Source organism: Cucumis melo, chromosome 10, assembly GCF_025177605.1.
Source record: "Cucumis melo cultivar AY chromosome 10, USDA_Cmelo_AY_1.0, whole genome shotgun sequence".
In the NCBI taxonomy this organism is placed as follows: Eukaryota; Viridiplantae; Streptophyta; class Magnoliopsida; order Cucurbitales; family Cucurbitaceae; genus Cucumis; species Cucumis melo.
The window spans coordinates 442,591-460,723 of NC_066866.1; the positions used below are offsets into that span (position 1 = coordinate 442,591).

The 18,133-nt window shown below is 35.4% G+C and overlaps 3 protein-coding genes across 8 annotated transcripts; all 3 read right to left on the reverse strand.

Annotated features, from left to right (window-relative positions):
* Positions 1 to 367: 367 nt before the first annotated feature.
* LOC103489483 (uncharacterized) lies at positions 368 to 7,680 on the reverse strand. The gene is made up of 8 exons (XM_008448690.3): positions 7,365 to 7,680; positions 6,103 to 7,268; positions 5,107 to 5,524; positions 4,005 to 4,149; positions 3,705 to 3,820; positions 3,534 to 3,612; positions 1,843 to 2,076; positions 368 to 1,020 (listed from the first exon to the last, which is right to left on the reverse strand). Exons 2-8 carry the CDS (start codon positions 7,220 to 7,222, stop codon positions 667 to 669), a joined length of 2,466 nt encoding a protein of 821 aa, XP_008446912.2. The 5' UTR covers positions 7,223 to 7,268; positions 7,365 to 7,680; the 3' UTR covers positions 368 to 666.
* Positions 7,681 to 10,296: 2,616 nt separating this feature from the next.
* LOC103489482 (mitochondrial import inner membrane translocase subunit TIM14-1-like) lies at positions 10,297 to 13,110 on the reverse strand. Its single transcript, XM_008448688.3, has 3 exons — positions 12,782 to 13,110; positions 11,538 to 11,716; positions 10,297 to 10,842 (listed from the first exon to the last, which is right to left on the reverse strand). The coding sequence occupies exons 1-3, from the start codon at positions 12,782 to 12,784 to the stop codon at positions 10,686 to 10,688; spliced, it is 339 nt and encodes a 112-aa protein (XP_008446910.1). The 5' UTR covers positions 12,785 to 13,110; the 3' UTR covers positions 10,297 to 10,685.
* Positions 13,111 to 13,395: 285 nt separating this feature from the next.
* Positions 13,396 to 17,530, reverse strand: LOC103489480 (protein IQ-DOMAIN 2). 6 transcript variants are annotated; one of them, XM_008448685.3, is made up of 7 exons: positions 17,367 to 17,527; positions 17,031 to 17,123; positions 16,449 to 16,554; positions 16,040 to 16,348; positions 15,397 to 15,624; positions 14,862 to 14,981; positions 13,396 to 14,414 (listed from the first exon to the last, which is right to left on the reverse strand). In XM_008448685.3, the coding sequence occupies exons 3-7, from the start codon at positions 16,518 to 16,520 to the stop codon at positions 13,752 to 13,754; spliced, it is 1,392 nt and encodes a 463-aa protein (XP_008446907.2). In that variant the 5' UTR covers positions 16,521 to 16,554; positions 17,031 to 17,123; positions 17,367 to 17,527; the 3' UTR covers positions 13,396 to 13,751. The 6 variants fall into 6 exon arrangements, with proteins under 6 accessions (XP_008446907.2, XP_008446903.2, XP_008446905.2 ...); XM_008448681.3 differs by having other exon boundaries at positions 16,917 to 17,123; XM_008448683.3 differs by lacking the exon at positions 17,031 to 17,123 and having other exon boundaries at positions 17,367 to 17,530.
* Positions 17,531 to 18,133: the final 603 nt, after the last annotated feature.

The window sequence follows — 18,133 nt, forward strand, 5'->3', positions numbered from 1 at the left end:
GAGATGTTGCAAAGCTTTAAATTCATGGAGTTCAACTGTTTTATTGTTGCAATACAATCTCATGATATTAGAATTGTGATCCAAATATACAAATACAGATAGTTTTCAATCCCAACGTATGTTGGGGTATTTTAAACATTACATCAAAACGACATAGATAAACTTAGTAATGTATTTATTATCAACTTCATATTTCTTTTATAAGCAATCAAGCAGAAATTTGATCCAGCGATATATACATTAATAATACAAATCTATATATTATATTCAAGGAAAACGATCTTGGGAAACAAAAAGGTGGGTGGGCATAAATGTACAAAAATGTGCATTTTGGTAACTTTATGAGCAAAATACATTGGGCATGTAATTATATATAAAGATATTTATATCTAAATTGCCAGAATAAAGGGAAGCTCAAATGTCTACACAGAAAAATTGAAAAGCTAAGAAAAGTCTGAATGAAACATGAAAGAAACATCAAGTCTTGAAGGAAATGGCAGTGATGTCGACAGATGAAAATTCATCCAACTGATTTCTGTAAAAATATAGTGAGGAAAAAGAAAACTCAGGACAACCAGAGGGAGAGAGTGCGGGTTTTACGTGGACAAGACGCCTCGAAACCACAGCCTTTATGAAGGGATCCAAAGAGAATGGGGAGTGAGGATTTCAACCAGAACCAGCTGCTGCTTTCTTTTGAGACAATTGATCAGCTGCTGCTAGCTCCTCGTTTTTGTCCATTGCTTTCCTTGCTAGTTCGTAGCCTGCAAAGTTCATGGCGCCCAAAGGGGCAATCCAGAAGAACCTGGGAAGTGCTCCTTTGAACAAGCCAATGGGGCCTTCGTGGCGAAGAATTGAAACGAAAACAAATGACATTGACACTGATCGACCTTGAGCTGTCATCATTCTTGTCTTCATCACATCGAAAGGTGTTGTAACAACAGCAGCTAGGCCGCCTGACAATGCTCCAACTGCAATTGTTTCCCACGGCTCAAGCTCTCGTGAAAGAAGTTTCTCAGCAGCCTTTTGAACGAACAATAAAGAACACGTCAATGACTCAACATTGCAAATACATAAATAAATAAATCACACGAAGGGATAGGGTTCAAGCCGAAGAGCTTGAAAAAGAATCCCAAGTTTTGGCAACAGAATGGAACTATTCTCAGCCGAAGGTGATCTTTTTTCACGGAAAATAAATAGACCCACAAACAACTCTCGCCAAATGCACGTCATTCAAAAGTATAACACTAAAAAGGAGGTTGCAGATGTTATACTCCTATACGGAAGGTTTATAACACGGTCAGAAAGATACTCATCTAGTAACTTACAACTATCATGGAAATTCTCTGTAAAAGTTAAAATGGAAGGTACCCAAATTTTCAAGATACTATAAGAAAGGGTTAATTAAATCGGTAGTCTTCATCGCTGCATCCCTTTGTATCACTTTATGGATTCTCCTACTTGGTAAATGAGAAGCTGCCTCATGGTTATGGAAAATATGGCTGTGGCAATTTTGAGAAGTAAAGAACCAAAAAAAAAAGAAGAAGAAGAAGAAGAAGAGGAAGACTAAATCTTTGTATAAACTATGCAATGATGTGGAAGCTTAATGATACGGTTAGAATTTAGAAAGAGGCGACTTTATATAAGTCTTACGCCAAGTTGTCTTCCAGTTTCCCAGAAAGATAGATTAGGTGGTGGTGGACTTATATTTTCAAGCCATTTGTTTAAGAATTTCCTAAGGTTTGACCATGGGTGTAAAAATGACGGGTAAATAGACTACAACAGAGGGAAAAATGTAATGAAAGATTTTGAAAAGAGATTGATAGACTGAATACAATTAAAAACCTTTTTGGATTCAGCATAAAGTCCCATGCCGGCAACATAGAATGGAACTTCCCTACAAAGAGTGGCACCGGTTCCACGGAAGAATCCCTTTAGGCCATCTTGGTTCCAGGTCCCCAGAATGGCCTGACCAACATTGTCAAAGAGTCCTGCCTGCAACCTCTGCTTCAATACCTCACATGGGATCCGCACTGCAGTCCCTAAAAATGTACTCCAGAACGATGCAAGGGATTGCACCTACAGGAAATGATGTCATTCGCAATATAAGAACCATGGTTTATCATAATAAATCGCAGAACACATCTTAAATTGAATGAAAAAAATGGGTCGATGAGTCTGTAATGTAGGTACATCTTATGCAGAAGAGTGCATGATAGCTTTCATGACAGACAGTTGAATGTAGTTTTTAATATTTTATACATTTTCAAGGAGAGCTTTGGGATTGTACCGAAATATATAACCATGTCATTTTCAAGATTTACCTCTGTATTTATTTGATTTCTTTACTGAATATGACAATACACGGGAGTCTAAGAGTCAGATTCCCCAAGGATTAGCAAGAACATAAGGATACCTCACTTTTCTACAAGTCATATAAAAACTTGCCCATAATACATTAGCCAGTTTATCAAGCAGATAAACTAGCAACGATGGTGAGTTTATGTATAATCAAAATAAAGGACCTAACACAACTGCATAGTTTTCTGACCTACAAGATATGTGGAGGATACTATCTTATGCCATGAAGAAAGATGATATGAGGATTGAAAAGATATATTAAGATCTTATGCACGCAAGAAAGATATATTAATATCTCCATTGAGGCATTTAAATTTTATGAACGCAAGTTGTGCATGCCATAGGGATACATGAAGATGCATGTCATACCCACCACGTTTAATATTTGAACAACTTCTAATGAAGGTCCAAATAAAATATGGAAGAGGAAGGGCATAAGAAAAATAAAAAGCAACCGTCTACAGAAAAGATCAAGACCAGGCTCAGTATATAGAGAAGTATCTTCAAAGGACGAGTGACACTATTGTTGTTGAATTGGACTCCTACCTTTTGGTTCACACATGTTCAAAATGGGTACCAAGTTAGCTAAAAGTATTAAGAAAACAAGGAATTATATAGCGATTTGGGAGGATATGGAGGATTTGAGGAATGGCTCTCACCAAATGATTCCATCGTTTGTTTCATCATTGAGATACAATGGAGCATGGGAAACATACATTTGATGAGCAATGTTGTTCTTGTGGGAAATGGTTATTGAGATTCCCTCATGAACCCGAAGTATTGAAGTATTTGGTAGTAGCTGGTAAACATCCCGATGTCTTTTGGTATTTTTTAAGTCATAGTAGCCATCCCTAGTATGCATCATACTTAAATCTACCTCTAGTCCAGGTTCCAACCCTAAAATGAGATATTTGTTCTACTTCCAAATGATTAGAAAAGGAAGAAATTGGAAAACAAAATTTGGGGGAGGAGTTATAGATTAAAATGAAATTCAACATGGAATTCAACGTAATGTTCCTACGGCTGGCTGAATCTTTCCAAAAAAGTTCAGTTTTTCCTCTCTTTTTTCATGATTTGGATACCTAAGCTTCCTTTTTAACTTTGTCGACTACGATAAATGTTTGATCTAAAAGTAAATAAATAATGATAAACATACAGCGAAGTCTGAAAATCACCTGTATATCTGGGAGTGTTGGGGCTACATTTATCAAAAGAAGCTTAGTAGCTTCAAATATTCCAGTTCGCAGACCATGACTACAATATTAAAGTGAAGCGTCAAGAGTTTGATATCAATATGGCACATAAAAAAACTCCAATCGGGTTTGCTTTGGTGAAAAGAAAATAACCTCGAAAACTGTCCTAGAATAGCTGGAATTGAGCCACGGTATAGACCTTGCACACCAATCTGTGGAATCCTGGATATGATTTCAGGGAAAGGCAATGTTGATGCTTGTACGCGAGTCTAAAAACCATGAAAAAGAAAAAAGTCAAGATGAGCATATTGTTGAGAACAGATCAATCCATCAACAGCCAAGTGTGAACTTAAAAGGACCAAGAAGAAATATTTTCCTTAGCAAAGCATACTGTAATTGGACAAGTGGAAAAAATTTAAGCAAGAGGTACTAAAATTGGTTCAAAGAATTTGCCTTAATTGTATCGATTGGGAACATTAAAGAGGTAGACAAAGCACAAGAAAGACCCCCAGCCAATGCAGATCTTAGAACGCTGCCAGCAGGTATTTCCACAGGTGGTGGGACGGCAACAACTGTAGCAGCTTCAAACCAGATACTCCTGTATCAATTATTAAAGAAGTTATAATGTTAAAAATCTTGGAAGATCATAAATAAATCCTAAATTCATAGTCAATATAAAGATTAGCAGGTAACAAGCATCGGCTACCTCAAGTAGTATAACTTGACCATTTTATGACCAATATTCCAATTTTATGTACAGTAGCAACGTACACATATGACAAAAGAAAAATAGCCAAAAAAAGATGGATCATATAACTTTAAGGCTTTAAATTAAGATATCATATAATTATGACTAAAAGCACAAAGTAGAGCAGTTATAATGCTTGTAATTACTCTATAATGTTAATTCTCAACAACTAGAGTCCCTAGTAAGTTTATGGCTCTAGGTTTGTTTCTCATATAACCTTTTTCCGGTTATACTTTTATACTAAATGAAGGTTGGTCTTTCCATCCAATAAACAGATTTTTTTTTTTGTTTAAAAAGGAAAACACAATCAGGGAACAACGTCATTGGTAAGAAGTTTCATTGGTAATTAGGTTGCATGATAGGTAAAAAAACCAAAGGTCATCATAAATGTTTCATTTCTATTTACCACGAGGGGGTCTTGGAATATGTAAAATAAAAACTCTAAAGTGCAGCCGACACATCAACATTTACTGTTCCCAATTACATAGATATCGACTCACCTAAGATGATTTTTCCTAGCGATCAATTAGAATAAATCCAAAAAATTCTCACATCAGGTACCATTTTAACCATGCACATCATATGATTATCTCAAGAAAATATATATTGCCCAAACAGACTAAGTTGTCTTTTTTCGGATAATAAGCTTCAATTACTCCATGATCACAACAAAAATGAATAGTAATAATAAAAGCTCTTTTCCCCCTCTTTCTTATATTTAAATTTGAAAGAATTTCAAGCAAGTAAAAAATCTGACAATGAGATGCACCTTAGAAGTTAGAACCACAAATGAAAAACTGATCTTACCGTGGATCTTCTTGCAGTCGATCCGAAGGAAGAAGCAACATAAAATTTCGAAAATGTCCATATGAGATAGATTCTTCAGTGTCTGCATTTAGAAATCTCATCATAGCAACAGCATTGTCTTCATTGGCAGGGAGTCCAGCATTCTTAAGTGATGCCAATATTTCACTTTTTTGCAAAGTCCCTGACTTGCTCAGACAAAGAGACGTGTATGCACGTAGAATGGTTGGTTCCTTCTGTTCCATGAAGGACAAAAATTGCTTCCAACCAAATGACTTCGAAAATATGTGACTTCTAGTGCGATTCATGAACTCCCGAGCATATCGTTTGGGCAATTTTCTCTTTCTAATTGCAATTTCAAGATCCTCCATAGTCACTTGGCCATCACCGTCCCTGTCCAACTCCTCAAAAAATCTCCTTCCTGCGTAAGAGCATTAAGTTGGTAAACCTTTTACCCTTTGAATTAAGTACATAAACTTATGGACTATTGGGTGTCAGTAGGAGAGCATGACATAAATACATATCGATCATGTGTGCCCAAGAAGAAAATAAGAAGGTGAAATTACTCGGAGAATATCTACTTTCCACACAAAGTACTATCAATATCAAAAGACAAACTACATCAATTCTTCAGTTATGGCCATTGGAGATCAGTACTTGTCATTTGAAAGGAAGATTTTTAATTGCCTTCCTTGATGTGACAAAACAGAAACTCACTAAAATCTCAGCCACGTGCTAAATTCAACAAAAGAGAAACATAAAAGTTGACAAGTTCTTGACAAATCTGTTAGATCCTTGGATTTTCCTTGATATAAATTCATCTCCTCGCTCTAAGGTAAAAGTTCCAAGAAGAACGTGATCAAGAAATATCATAGAGGGCTCCCTCAATGCATATATTATTTAATTAAAAACATAACGATGGCAAGATAATTACTATAAATAGCTTTAAACTTAAAGTACTATGTTTAGCGCAAAAGAATATGAACTGATTGAGCATACCTTCAGCCTCTGTGTATCTGAAGAAGTCCTGAACTGATATCAATTTCTTTTTGTCTGGATAATCTTTAGAAGACCGCCCTACTTGTGGTAAAAGCTCAATAAGCTCGGTCAATGACACGGTAGATAATGTGGATCTCAAGCGTTCAACATTAGAAAGCGGAATGCTAAGGATACCACTCGCTAGTTTCTGTGGCGAAATGCCACTAGTTTCTTCCCTACTCTGAGCAGAGACCCCATCATCCCCCTCGTTCACAGAAGAACTGACTCCCACTATGCCTGAAGGAACACCTCCAACTCTTGCAAACCTCAAGTTCCCAAAAAACCCATTTACTTCTGCTTTTCGACCTTCCCAAATGTTTGCCACAGCCTTGAAACGATCGACCTGAGGGGCCATTGGTGACTGTGGGGAAGTATCATAGCTCTTATCAACATATCCTGCCCCATCAAGATCAAACTTTTGAAGATTCTGTGTCAACTGATCAAAAACAAAGCCTATTAAGCACTCAAATGGCAGATGTTTTCCTTCATCGTGCTTCAAACTTTCCTGAAATGGTTTCTTATGCTGCTTCTCCTTCTGCCTTTGTTTTGACTCGCGCGAAACTTTTTGCTTCGTGCACAAACCTATCTTTTCTTCCTCATCCGTTTTCTGTAATCGTTTCTTAATTGTTTTAAAAGGGCGGGGAAGTGCCTGAACAACATTGTTAACCAACAAAGACCAAGAAACGGCAAACTGCAAACAGTTGGCACAAGAGGCCTCCTCCTTACCCAAATCTTCCTCTTTCAATGCAGTATCAGAAGCCTCCAAATTAACCGACCTCCGAGAGAAGTTTCCCAAGAAAGCCTTTACTGGAACGTTAATCGATAAACCTTGTTTCCGCTTATCCCCAGCGACATAAGGACCCCGCTTCTTCGTACCACAGATCTCACCTTCACTCAGCTTATCCTCATCCTTAGGACGCAAAATCAATCTAATGAAATTTTCCTCATTCTTATGCCCCGGAAAACAGTACTCAAGATCCTTGGCTACTTTCCGGAAGCCCAATTCGACAGGAGAAAGCGCTTCTTTAACTACTTGAATCGAGTTGAAAAAAGATTCGATTGGGTCATTAGCAGACACCATTACTAAAAAGTCCTAAACTACACAAACTTCGAAGGGAATCACCGAACTGCTCCAGAGACAACGGCAATCCAAACACCATTCAAACAAATAACAAAGAAAAGTAGATGAAATTGAGAGTGAATAAATCGGGAAGAAACATTACCAGGGAGAGTGGAGAAGCGATTGAAGAAAAGGATGATTGAATCGGAAAGCGATAAGAGGGAGTTGAAATCGAAGCGTAACACACATTTCGGCAGAGGGTCAAAAGCAATCCATTTGTGAAGATAGAGAGAAAGAGAAGAGAGTTTCTAAGACGCCATTGAAGCAGAGAATGGAAGAAAGATGAGAAGAAGACGAGTGGAATTTGAGCAATGGTTTTGGTTTAAGCTTTGTTTGAGGAGAGACGAGTGGCAGACGAAGCAGAAGAAGAAGGAACCAGCAGTTGAACACTGCAAAGCCTATCATTTTTCCTTCCCTTTTTTATTTTTTATTTTTTTTTATTTATTCTTATTTACATTATTTATTCTAAATAACTAAAACTACTTATTCAACCAAACAATAATAATAATAATAATTACAAATATTTTTAACTTTGATTTTATCATTTTCTTTGTAACGTATGGTGTGAAATAATCAAAATTTAATCTTCAAGTCCATAATACAACAATCTTATATAAGCTCAATTATGTTTTTGTTAATTTTTATTGCCTATATATTCAATATGATTCAATGATTGAACCTATGAAATATTATAAACACAATAGTATGAATTGCTATCAAATCATATATATATATTCGAACATGCTGTTTCTTTATTTTAAATTGCAAGGATTCCTATGGTTTTATTGTTCATAGTTTGGAGTTTAACCCATTTGTTAACTTCCTAAATAGCAAATAATTAATAATTAGTGTGAATATATCTTCTGAATTTTGTTTCTTTTTTCTTTTTTCTGTTGAAGACAGAGGGAGATTGCTTTTAAGAGCTAAAGCTGACGTAAGGGCTTTGTAGGATGGGAGAGAGTAACCTTAGAACATTGGGCTCTCAGCCCCTTTTTTTCTCTCATTATTTAATATCTCTTTTCTAATACTTATCCACATCTTCATTCTTTAATACTTTTTTTTACGGGTCCCCCATTTATTCTTTGTTAATCTAATATATCTCCATGTTCTCATTAACTAGTAATTACATCTAATTATTACTATAACTATGTTCATTGGTTATATAACATCGGATGTAGAAAAATTCTAACCATGAAACGTCAATGAGTTGTTGGTAGAAATAGAGGTGCGGTAAATTTTAAGGATTGTAGTAACATTTTAGAAAGTAAAAAAAAAAAAAAATTACCGGGGATATGTGGAAAGTTAGGATAAAGTAGGAGGGTAAAAGAGGTTAATTAATGCGCCGAACAGAAAGTGTAAAAATGGGATTCAGATCCACGTGGAAGGAGGTGAATGGAGGAAAAGTATATTTTATCGGGAGAGCTCCACGTATCTCTATTTTTCTTTTTTTCTTTTTTTTTTTTCTTTTTGGATAATGATTTCGAAGAAAGCAACCAAACCTAACTTATTAATTAATTATGCATACGGTTTACTTTACATTTATTTTTATTTGGGAGAATAAGATGTTCCGACAAAATTATGAAATAAATAAGGAATCTCAATTCGTAATTGTTATTATAGTAATATTTGTGAAATAAATTTTATGAAACTTTAATGTTTGTCTCTTTATTTTGTAAACTTTTACATTCTTAGTAAATTTAAATGTGTGATAAACTTATCGAATACAAAATTAAAGATAGAACTACCTCAAATATAAAACTAAAAATATATAAATCGCCTGTTAAATAGCTTCAAAATTTCAATAACTAAATAGATATAGATATTAAAAGTTTGAGGGGCCGTTTGGGGGAAGGGTTGGGTTATGGGGAGTCAGGGTTATGGAGGAAGTGTTATGATAAAATGTGTTTGGGGGAAGAGTTAGGAACTGTTATGATAATATTGTGAAGAAGGATTGAGGAAAAGTTGAAGAAGGGTTAAGAAGTGTTTAAGGAAGGGTTGAGGAAGGGTTAAAGAGTTAAAACTAGGGTTACATAACCCTTCCCCCAAACAGGAGTTGGATTACATAACCATAACCCCCTATAATCCAACCCTTCTCCCAAACGCGCCCTAAGGAATTAGTAAATCTAATTATAATGTATTTTTATATTTTAATTCCGAACTAGTTTCAATAAACAAAAAACTAGGGCTCCTTAAACAAAACATGATATTAAGAATTATTTTCATTTGCATTTCGTAATCAGGGGTCTAAGTGGATGTATTCAAATATAAGGAAGTTGACTTCTAGTTTTGTTTAATCATAAATGATTTTTTAAAGAGTAGAAAATTATTAGATTATTAGTTGTGTTGTTCATTTTATCCCAAATGACAACTCATCCATAACAAGTGGAGGATTATAGAGTTGAAGACAAAAAAGATCTACACAATTATCATTTGATGATTATCCTTTTCAATGAATATGTTCATAAGCAAAAATTTGAAACTAAGACAAGGGATTTTCATTTTTTCCCCCACATCAGATGATGTTGAAAGAACTTCTAGAATGGAGCTATCAAATATAAGAGAACTTTTTTTATTTCTTAGAAGGACAGGTCATCAATTAAAATAACCAACCATACTTTATCAAAACAATACATCAATTTTCAAATCATGCATGGATGTAACGTTAACATGAATGTAACTCATTTGAACTACATATATCTCGACAAGAAGTCAAATGTTCGAATCCTTCTAACTTAAGGTGCCGATGAACTAAACGTAGTAATAAAAGAAATAAAAACAGTACACTGAAAAAATGTCATTCTCAAGCTTGTTCCAGATAAGCAAAACGAAGTCAATAACTAATATTGCTGATGTCCAATCAAAGCAACAATACTTTAATTCAAAATTATGATCCCAAAGATAGTCCTTTTGATTGTGACTATTTCCCAGTATATATATCCATCATAGAATTCTCCAATTAGATTTCTGAGAATCCAATGACTAGAATACAAAAAACAATCTATAATCCATGATAAGAAAAGAAAGAAAACACAAACTTGACAAAGGTTGTTGTACAAATTCAACATCACAAAGAGACTGGAAAATAGAAAGATGACATATGTCTAAAGAAAACACATTCGGATAACTAGTCCCTGTAGAGATTAGATAAGCGAATGAATGATACAATGGAAGGACAACATTATTCCATGACTTCAATTGTTGAATGGACTTCACAATCGTACTTATTTTTTTATGTTCTAGGGACATTTCAGCATTAAAAACAAGTCCAAGTCTAACTATTGTATCTTGTTTCTCAGATTAAAGGAACAAAATCGATTGGTGAGCATAGCATTTGGCAGATTGTTTGAACTTTCATTTGGAAAAGAACTCCCCCCCCCCCCCCCCCTTTTTTGCAAGGTTCCTAAAATTAAAGCAGCACACCTCATTAAAATGGCGATCCACTGCTTTTTGATTTTCCGAGTAGCACATCCTTGGCTTCATTGATCTTAGAAGCAAGATAATGGCTACCACCAGCATCAGGATGGTTTGCAATCATAACCCTTCTATGTGCTTCCTTAATCTTATCTGCATTTGCATTCTCTCTGTTAACCATCAAGGATAACTATTGTCAATCCCTACAACATAAGCTACTTAATGGCGTGAAGTGAATGAAGCAATTGATAGATAAATTCAGATATGCATTCTCAGTGTTCTTTTATTCAAAAGATGTTTATGTTGGATAAGTTAGTATAAGCCCACCAGTGGCTCTTTTGTTTTTATCGAGAATAAGGACAATATGTACAAGTGGACATTGCAATGCCATTCCCATGTTTTTCAATAGAAACTAGAACTCAAGTACAGAAGCATAGCTTTCTAAATGTATCCTAAAAAAAAGTAAGTAATTTTCCAACCTCTTCATGAAACATCAGAACCAATAATCTTGTCAGTGTCTAACTGATTTTCATAATCAAAACAAATGATCTAGATAATATATTTCCCAAGGTTCCAATAATGAAATGTAAGGAAATAAAGAAGCAAAAAATCTGATCTTTCTTTAAGGGAAATGTTAATAAATGCCTGGGCAGTGGACCAAAATAGAAGGCTTAGAAAGAATGAAAATACTCCAAAATGACCGTATTTGGAACATCACATTCTGTTGCGTAAATATGAATGTGATGAGATTATTGACTGCATTAGATTTTTTTTTTTTTTTTTTTTGAAGAAACAGAATAGCTTTTAAGATCCATACTACTCAAGTAAACTGCACCAAATTATGAATTTAAAAAGATTGGATTACCTAATACCAAGAATAAGAGCTGCTTCCCTCCTTGTCATCGTAGGACTAAAACCACCTTCATAGAATTTGCGTGATCTGGCTTGTGGTGGCCGTGTCTTGAATGCTTGCCAAGCTCTAATTCCGTATCTACCAGCAAGTGCTGCAGCAGCTACTGCAAGGCCAGCAAGGAATGGTGTAGCCTAATCCACACCTAGAAGTTTGTTAGTCTTATTGCAACATCAGAACATAAACTTGCATTCGAACATAAACATCATTTACCAATCCGAATAAGTAGAACTAAAACTTGAAACCCATACCTCTCCTTTCATTAAGATGAATGAAAGAATATACAACAGTATTAAAAAAAAAACGAACTCGATGAAAAGGAATGGGGTATGACACAAGCTACAAAAACGGGCTTCAATCCAAAAGAATAACAATAAGCTCACAATTACAAAAAGGTCTATTAACTGACACTCGTAGCATTAAATAATAACTGTTCATCAAAGAATTTGCGAGTTAGTTAGAAGGGCACCTGAGTCATTGAATAAAAGGGTGAACTTAAGCTATGGGGCATTATTTAGGGGATATAAGTAAGAAAGAGAGTAACCCTCCATGATCTGAGATACTCCAAGTTTGTCAGAAGAAGAGCTCTCTAATCCTTCCCCAGTTAGTACCATGAAAAATAATATTCAGTTTCATCTCCTTTCTCCATAATCCTAATCAATATTGTGCAATAGTGGAATGCTGCCAATTAGCAAAACATGTCCAATGGAGAACTTTCCCAGTCTTAACTCTTAACTCTTAAGTTAACCACCAACAGAAAAGTGTTGTAAAACAGCCCCTATAATCAGTATTGAAAGTTCTATTTCAGTATATATTGCCTTCCATAAAAGAAGAACCCAATCAACGAAATTGAGATACTTAACCGCGAATTGGAATTCGTGAATGAAAATAATTTGGCCACGACTCAAAAATCAAAACCCAGGCGATGTAAAGTCCCAATGAAATATCAGCAACACAAAACAATAACAATACAACTTCAAGGGCAAAATTGAAACGATTTACACAAAAGTCCAACAAGAAGCAAGTAGTAACCCCAATTGTTCGCAAGGATCAAAATTAAACATGCATCACAAAAGAAAGATAAGTGTGGATCATAAGAACGTAGAAATGAGGGAAGAGAAATGATGAAAGGTTCGAAGCTCAGTGTCGAATGAAACAAACTGAAACAACATAAAGAATGAGATTAAGATTTTGCTCACCATTTGAGTGAAATTGCAGTGGTAGATGAAAGAATGTGGAATTTCATTCAGAAATTCGGATCCAGTTTCCGATTTAGAAGCAAACCTAACTCAATTCTTGGAATTACAATGACGAAGCAAAGCACCTTCGGCTTTCACTTTACAAGGGCGATGATGATGAAATTGGTGAGTTTTTCATGTTGCGTTAAAAGTGGTTTTGATCCAATAATTTAAAATTTTATACTTCGTCTTTCAACAAATTATTAAATCGGTAATTTACTTTTGTGTTTTCATGTTAAAAAATAATAATGATAACTTTGTAAATAGTTTCAATATTTTTTTACTGTTGCGTATACAGATGCTAAGGAATGGAAGATTTAAATTAAATATAAAGTGTATGTTAACATATTTTTAAAACAAATCTTTATACTTTTATACTTTTGATCATAAAAGTAAAGGGACACTTCCCAATTCCCACTTTGACATTAAATAGTAATACACCAAATTTTTTGTTCAAAGGACCAAAAGGAAGAGCTGTTGGGAATGTACATCGAGAAAGGAAATGCAATAACACTATGCATTCCAAAATATGAAATTTGAAAGGTGCAAGATGAACCAATCAGAGAACTGTCTCAAAAAGAAAAAACCCCCACAAGAATCTTCACAATATTATAGACAAACAGGTTTACAAATGGTTTCAATAGATAAAATGCAACCCAAAAACAAATTTTATTACATTCAGATAAAAATTTCAGGAAGACAAGTGGCATAGGAAAAAGAAAAATGAGAAAGAAGCTAAAAGAAAAGGCCATGGATATGGATCGGTGCTTGCAAGAAACATATATATTTGCTCACGAGAAGCGGTTGAAGAAAGCAGATGATGAAAGTCGAATACTCGAATCGACAAACTTGATGATCGATCAATTTGTTTCTTCCTTTCCTTTTGATACTCCACTCTCCCTGATGCGAACTTTCTCATAATTTAGTGTACTTAGCTAGTATTCACAATTGGAGGACTAGATTGCCTCCTTGGCTTAACGGGAATACTTGAGAAGGAAAGCCGCTTCTTTGCAGAACCAGCACTTACATACCCATTTTCCAATGTTCCCTTCTCAGTTCTTGAACTTGTCGACGGCGACCGAGTTTTCACAGCCTTCGACGGCGTCACCTTACTTGAAACTGAAGGTAAACTGGCAAGGCTTTCATCATCCCTAAATGATGACCCTGAAATAGTATGCCTCCGTGAGAGCTTTGATTTGACACTAGTGGTGCTCCTTATGTCATCATCCCCGCCCCAGCTGCTTATACTTGATTTGGCTGCATTTGTTTTCTTTCTGCTAGATGATGAAGATAGTGCCTTGGGAATTGAAGGTGAGTGGTGCTTATGCAATTGGCTTGACTTTTGATTTGTAGAAGTTCTTGGAGAAAGCTTGGTCGGGTTCTGATCACGACGACCATAAATTTGGAGTACGTCGACCACAGATGCACGAGTTGCAACACTCGTGACAGAAATGTCATCCAGCTGGTCTGTGGTGCTTCGAGATTCCCATGGACGAGCTGCCATCCATCTCTCCAACCAACTCCAACCCCAGTGCGGATTGTTTGGATCCATGACGGTGGGGGTTGCAGTTTTTGATGAGTTCCTCCATGTTTGCTGTTAATAATAGATTAAAAAAATCACATTCTAAAAGGAAACGCTACTCAATGGAAATTATTGTTTACAGAACTTAAGAAACAATCATACTTATGAGGAGAACAAAAAATGCAAGTAGTTGCTAAACTTGCTAGAAACCACTTTATAAAGAAAGGTAGCGAAGTGGGATATTCTATGGAAATCAGTTACTACTTCTATCACAAAGAAATACATTCAGCAGAACTCCTAACGACAGATGGTGGCACTGCAACCATAGAACTATAGCGATGACATAAGATCGAATACTACCAAGAGTGCAAATTTTATGTCCTTGTTGAAGTGCCTTCAATTCACCAGGTTAAGTGTCCTTTAGAAAGTCCGGACCAATAAGAACATTGTGATCCAGAGTCGAGAACTGTACTCAGGAAGCACATACTAAGGGATAAAGAAAATACATAGTTTTGGTACCTGATGAGAGTAAGCATAAGCCAGAGCCCTTTCTCTTCTTATTGCAGCTTCATGCTTGTTCAATAGTTTAGCTTCAATTTGTGCTTTAGATTGGGTGCTATGATTCCAGTTACCATCCATCTGTAGTGCAAGTTGTAATGATCGCGGATTATTATAATGACAACAGCCCAAAAGAAGATGCTATTGTTCTCAAACAAATACTATTATTCCACAATTTTTCGTTTATCAAAGGTAAATACACGATCAAATGATAAATACGTTAACTAACTGCAAGAACCAACAGTTGAATGAATGATGCTCCAACTCTATACTGTTCAACGAAAAGAAGAAACCAAGAAGAAAAGGAAAAAAAGCTACGCATGATGATAATTAGACGTTTATGTATACGTCTGGATGCAAGTATGCGTATGTATATAGACCACACTCAAGTAGCAACTTCAAATTTATGCTCCACAGAGCGATAGACTTGTTTTCACAAGCGCTACAGACATAGCAGGTTATATACAAAAGAAAAGTTTGAACAAAGAAAACTTACAGTAAATTTTAACTTCTCGAGATCTTTCTCACGTTTGTTACGAAGTTGCCGGAGAAGAGCCTGATTTTCTTCCGACATTCTTATTCTCCTTACACGAATCTCCGACTGTAAATGGGTAAGGGTCTGCATGCATTTTAAAGTAGAAGCCACTTGCCGTTTGACAGACTGCCCTTGTACCAACGTCTTCAATCGCATCAACGATTTGAGTGCTCTTAGTGCTCTCCTTGCCTGTTGAGAAATGAAAAGGTAAAAAAAAAAAAAATGGAAAACATTCGTACATGTCATTTTTTAAATGTAAAATCGCTCGGGGGGATATTACTGAAAATTTCCTATGCCATTTTTCAACCGATGCTTCATCAAAGTTGAAAGCTAATGTATTCCCAAAGAACTTATTATGAAGAAACAATAAACAACTACTGCAGAAGATAAATGGGACGACCGATCCATATGCTACTCAAAGATAAAACTTGGCTATGAATTCTGTAAATTCTTGAAATATTGATAGGTGGAAAATGGAAATCGGTTTAAAAAATAACATATAAACTTAACTTAATGTTTTTGTCATTAACAACAGGTACTGTCGGTGCTTCTAAAATCGCCCAAAACTCCTATACTTAATGAGAAATGGAATATTGAGAAGTACCGTATATCCACGAAATGCAGTTTGAATCATAATAGCTGCTGCTTCCTCCGACATTTCTGGCCGACAGGGGACAGGACTAGGACTAGGTGGATATTCAACTGCCACATCCGGCGGAGCTTCAGCAACAACCGGCTCTGCAGCCTCCGGATGCACAAGCTCGCTTGGTTCATTCTCCAGTTCGATTTGTTTGACATCATCTTCTATAGGAGGTTGGGCAGGAACGTCCAATGAAGTTTGTTCCAAAAAGGATATCACATCCTCCACACTCTCCTCCTTTTGGAACCATTTTTTCTTAGGTCTGTCTGGTTTCTGTTGGAATAATATATCTAAAGTTAAAGGGAAAATTTCCATATGATAGCAAAAGCAGTGCAAAATATAAGTTAACAGAAGTACGTAGCTCAATTCAAACCTTGTTGTTCTTCTCAGAAGGCTGAGTGAGAACCTTCTTCACTGCAGAAAACCAACTCCCTTTCTTCCCCATTTCTTATTCATTCATATGTCTTCTTCCTCTTTATCTGGTCACAGGGAGAGAAGAACTGATGAATTTCCAAACCAAAATGAAATTAAGAAAACATCATATATTAGACCTCTACTGCTAAAGAAAAACAACATAAATTATGGCATGTCTAATTGACTTTCAACTAGCAATACTTCACCAAATTACTACCCAAAAAGAAAAAGGAAAAACCAATTCACCAATGAAAACAAAAGACTTGGGAAATCTAGCTGAAGAAAGGTCAATATCGAAATTTATGCCACACCCAATATCAAACATTAACCAAAGAAGGATAATCATGTACCGAAATTCTCTAATGAAACGAACTTTAGAATTTATAGCATTCCCGCCACAGCAGACTCAAGAGCAGAATTTCAATACCTATGCATGAAGTTTCGAAGCGAAAATTTCTCTTAAATGGCACAAATATTCCCCCAAAAAAATAAGAATTAGAACAGGTCTACAGAAAAATAGAGGAAGAGGGAGACGGAGGACCGGATCTTGAGAGAAAAACCATCAAAATTCAACAGTAGGGTCGGAAAATTAACGAGTCTTCTGATTTTGGCGGTAGCAGGGGAAACATGGGACCTACAAATTCCGATCAAATATTATTTACAGAACATCAAATCAAAATACCATCATCATCATCATCATCATCATCATCATCATCATCATCATCCTCATCCCCATCCTCCTCCTCATCATCTTCTTCAATCTCAATCATGAACAACAACAACAACAACAACAACAATAAAATCAAAGCACGGCTGCTATTCTATTCCATTTTCCCAAAAAAAGGAAGAAAAATCTTTCGATGAATCGAATCATTACCTGAAAGCAAGTTCAACTGATGGATCATAAGAAGGCCGGTGATGTTGAACTTGATACAGATAGGCGCATTGAGAATTTTTGCTCCTCCGTTGATACGATGTGATAACTGTAAGCCATTGGTTGGTTTTCATGTCGTTGGTCGTTACCATTACAACTCTTTTTCTTCATGGCTTAAAATAGTTCAAGTTCCAACCATGGCTTAGCTGCCTTATTATTACTTCTAAATTATTAAAATTGTTAAGTTACATAAGAATGTTGATATCAATTTAAAATTGATTAATACACCAAAAGTCCAACTAACTATTTTATTTCATTTGTGTGCTTCTCAATTTAGTCTTCCATTAAAAAATTCTTCTATTTAGTTGTTTCGTGAATAAAAACTTGCTTATAATATTGATTATTAACGTATTTGAAAATGATATCACGAAACTAAAATATTATTTGACATATCAAAATTGGTCAGCTAGATTGAAATATGTTTCGGATGATGTATTCGTTTAAATTTGTTATTGACATGTCTAACTTCGTCACCAATTTGTTTGTATATTCAAATACGTTAATAATATACTAATTGAAAGACATTCATCAACAAAACTTTTATATTTCAATAATACGTAGGAAGAATTCGAACGAGTTAATGTTAGCATCTACTCAATTTGACAGATTAATTAAGGTTTAGTCAGAGGCTTGTTTTATTATAGGTAAAATTAAAAATCTAATAATATGCAAGTTTTACATAAATATATTGACCCATTTAAGTATTTGTT

Excerpts from the sequence above, each read along its gene's own strand:
- LOC103489482 (XM_008448688.3), bottom strand. Across the intron at positions 10,843-11,537 it reads GCTCTTATTCTTGGTATTAG|AGAGAATGCAAATGCAGATA; the intron begins GTAATCCAATCT and ends GATGGTTAACAG.
- LOC103489480 (XM_008448683.3), bottom strand. The coding sequence starts at position 16,520 with ATGGGGAAGAAAGGGAGTTGGTTTTCTGCAGTGAAGAAGGTTCTCACT. Across the intron at positions 16,349-16,448 it reads CTTCTGAGAAGAACAACAAG|AAACCAGACAGACCTAAGAA; the intron begins GTTTGAATTGAG and ends TTATTCCAACAG. Across the intron at positions 15,625-16,039 it reads CTGCATTTCGTGGATATACG|GCAAGGAGAGCACTAAGAGC; the intron begins GTACTTCTCAAT and ends ATTTCTCAACAG.
- LOC103489483 (XM_008448690.3), bottom strand. The coding sequence starts at position 7,222 with ATGGTGTCTGCTAATGACCCAATCGAATCTTTTTTCAACTCGATTCAA. Across the intron at positions 3,821-4,004 it reads TCCCAATCGATACAATTAAG|ACTCGCGTACAAGCATCAAC; the intron begins GCAAATTCTTTG and ends CATGGTTTTTAG. Across the intron at positions 2,077-3,533 it reads CAACACTCCCAGATATACAG|GTGCAATCCCTTGCATCGTT; the intron begins GTGATTTTCAGA and ends CATTTCCTGTAG.